Source organism: Boleophthalmus pectinirostris, unplaced genomic scaffold, assembly GCF_026225935.1.
Source record: "Boleophthalmus pectinirostris isolate CB_2022bp ecotype Guang Dong unplaced genomic scaffold, ASM2622593v1 HiC_scaffold_17, whole genome shotgun sequence".
Classification (NCBI taxonomy): Eukaryota; Metazoa; Chordata; class Actinopteri; order Gobiiformes; family Gobiidae; genus Boleophthalmus; species Boleophthalmus pectinirostris.
In genome coordinates this window covers 28528512-28531903 of record NW_026571115.1, presented here as the reverse complement: position 1 = coordinate 28531903, position 3392 = coordinate 28528512, and the positions used below count along the sequence as shown (strand labels likewise).

At 39.8% G+C, this 3392-nt stretch overlaps 1 gene segment (V, D, J or C); it reads right to left on the bottom strand.

Annotated features, from left to right (window-relative positions):
* Window positions 1–2646: 2646 nt before the first annotated feature.
* LOC110173042 (Ig heavy chain V region PJ14-like) lies at window positions 2647–3096 on the bottom strand. The segment is given in 2 exon segments: window positions 2647–2960; window positions 3038–3096. Coding segments are annotated over 2 exon segments (357 nt in total).
* Window positions 3097–3392: the final 296 nt, after the last annotated feature.

Sequence of the window (3392 nt, the reverse complement as noted above, 5' to 3'; positions counted from 1 at the left end):
GTTGTGATCAGGAGTGCTTCCTGTTTTTTCCAGTCCTTTTAGATTGTCTTAATAATAATCCACCAAGAATAGTCCTGTTTTACAGATACAGTTAATTGAGATGACCTGTAGAAAACAACATACAGATTTAAATGGAATTCCTCTATAATTTACTGCCCTTAGACTGTTCACTAAACCCAAATTATTTACACTGCTCTGAGTCTGCACTGGACCACTATAATGGCACTGCAGGGAAGCCTACTGTAACTCATTTCAGTCTCATTCTGACTGATAAATATGTGTAAGGGCACAGAACAGATGAAAAACCTCTGACCCACGGTTCAAATACAAATGTTGGATCAGGAGGATCTCACATTTTTTATATACAAGTTGTTGGTTTTCATTCCTGAGTTTTAATGACAACGTTGTGCTTTACCTGCTAATTAACAAACAAGTTGGTGAAAAGGTCAGGTAAAACAAATGACTCGTCTGTATGGAATTTAATTTTAAAAGGCACTGTGCTCCACCCTGCATACTCAGCTGGAATCGATCCATGAGTGTTTTAACCTCGTTTGGCCTACAATTAGAATGATTCATCAGTCAGTTTCATTTCCTGGAAACCATCTGACCTTGCAGCATTTTAATGTGTTCGCTCGACGGTAGGCGGGTACTTTTTTATTTAATCAGTCGCTGCTATTTGGTCGTGATGTATGTAATGTAAATATATATGAAGCTTTTTCCAAATCTGTAGGAAGAAGGGCAATAACAAAATTGCAAAATTCACCAAACATTCTCTTTGTTCCGACTTTAAATCCTCGATCTCGGGAATCGTTGCCAACACAGAATGTATGGCTCTTTGCTGATTGGCTGGTGCATGGTCTAAAACTTTCGGGGTTCTTGCTAAACCGTCTAGAGCAGGGGTGTTAAACTCAAACTCAGAAGGATGAAATTAAAAACTGGGACTAAGTCATGAGCCAAACTAAATGTTCATTGAAAATTTTCAATAACATCTGGATGTTTTCTCTTTCTCTTTCGATGTCTTATCTTTCAAGATATTTAATGTTAAACCTTTTCTAATTAAAATACATTTTTAATAATAATTTTGCTTAAACTTTGAATCCAGAACAAGCACAAGATAAAACAATATAAATAAATAATAATAATAAATAAAATTTTAAATAAATGATGTTTCTACAGCTGATCCGTAGCCGGCGGGGCAGCTCTAATACATATTTGATATGATCTCACAGGCCAAATATAATTATATCGTGGGCCCAATTTGGCTCCTGGACCTGAGTTTGACATGTCCAGTCTAGTGTATTCCGATTCCTGACGTAATCGCTGAAGAGAAATGAAATCGAGAGGAGGCACTAGGTGGCGCCATCCTGGCTAGCCAACAGTAGCACTTGTGTTCAGAAAATAAACAGCAAGAAGCACTTTAGTGTGATTTCCTACACCAGAACTCTACAATATGTAGTGGCTCTGGTGATCGTTAATGTAGGAGCTCCCCAGGGTACAGCCCCGTCTCTGTTCCTGTTCACTTTGTACACCTCTGAATTCATGACTTATATTCTAACCAGTAAGTAATACTGTCCCTGTGTGACTGCGTGTCCTCGTGTTCATGAAACTTGTCCATTGCCTTTTGCAAGTTACATATGCCCTCATGTACTAAAGCATCTTTTTTATATTTTTGTCAAACACCCTGCAAGCAAAGCAAAAGGCCACATTTTTGTTGAATACTCCAGCCAGCTGAAAGTTTTAAACCAAATTTTCGGAAAGGCTCTCTTTTGTGTGCCAAATTGGATGAGGAGATATTGCTTGAGGTCCAGATGTCTTGGTCCACTGTCCATGTCTTCTAAACCATATTCAGCTTCTTTTGAGCTTGAACCTGATGTTCTTGGGTGGCTGGGATTCTATTCTATGCTCTCCCTTATTTCCCTGCACTTCATATACCTCTGCTTCTTCTAAAAAACAAAAACTAAACAACAACCCAATTTTTCAACAATGAAATCAGTATAATACAATAGAATATACAACACAAACAGCCATTTAATACTATTAATATAATAGTGTGAACATGAATTCCAACACAAAACATTTGTAAATCCTCCATTGAGAAAGGGATTAATGGTTTAAAAAGGCATAGTTGTTCAGTGCATCTTTTGTGTTGTTCTAGGTGTGTCATGTTGCTGTCACCTGCCTGGTGTTTTCATAATGTCATTAGTGTCTTACCTGGATTCTGTCTCTCACTTTACCCTTGATCACTATGTTTTGTTGTGTCAGTGTCTTTCCCATTTTGTGCTGTCACCCAAGAAGGGATAGCAATGTCAGGGTCAGAGGTGTGGAAACATTCATTATGGGCCTGAATGATTACGCTAATATGGCCCCACACTAACATAAAGAAACTGTGAACACTAAGGATGTCCACATGGGGTGACCAGAACTAAAGAAGCAGCTTGGATAAGCTGCCAAACATTTTTGACTTAAATCAACATTTGTCCAGTTGACAAATTGAATATCTCCTTTACCGTAGTCCTAGGTTATAAAAAACTGTATACTGTTCATACAATTACATGATGTATAATTGAAAAGCTTGTTCTCTAACGTGCTTTACTCTCTGTTAGGGGCTGGTTCTGTGTTTTTGTACAGCTCTGCTGTTGCTCTGAGTCACTGTGATCGCACACAGTAATAAACAGCTGAGTCTTCAGGCTGCAGCCTCTGTCCTTGAATAGTCACTGTTCTTGCAGACGTGTCTCTACTCAGGCTGAACTTGTTCTTCAGAGCATTGTTCTGTCTTATACCACTTGTTCCCCACTGATAGAAAATCCACTCCAGTTTGCCCTCTCTCTGTCTGATCCAGCCTGTGGCATAGCTGTCGTCAGTGAGAGAGTAACCAGAGACCCGACAGCTGATGGTCAGAGTCTGAGCAGGCTGCAGCAGCACTGAGCCTGGCTGGAGGAGCTCCACACAGTCCACTGTACCTGTGGAAAGACAACATCATCATCACACTCATTCTCCTACAGGGGGCGCTGCTGTGAAGGTCAGGAAGTGTTCTCACAGGAAGCAGCTGCCAGCAGCAGGAGCACAGCCACAGACAACATGACTCAAGTGTGTGTGTCCCTCTCTCCACTCACCTTATATCACTCTGGGATTTGCATATGCATAAATACACCAGTACAGATTTTACTACAGGGTCAGGACATGTGACATCAGCTGCCCTCCCCTATGAGCCATCTCAGATTTGGCTGAAGAAAAAATCAAAAAATGTCTAAAATTATCAAATGAAAGAATCTCAAATTTTGGCTCAATCCCTTGAGTCATTCCTGAGTTATGGCCCATTGAAATTTTGGGGCCATGCTCAATTTTTCAGAAGCCTTAATTTATAAGTATGTTTGAGAAACCATAACTTAATA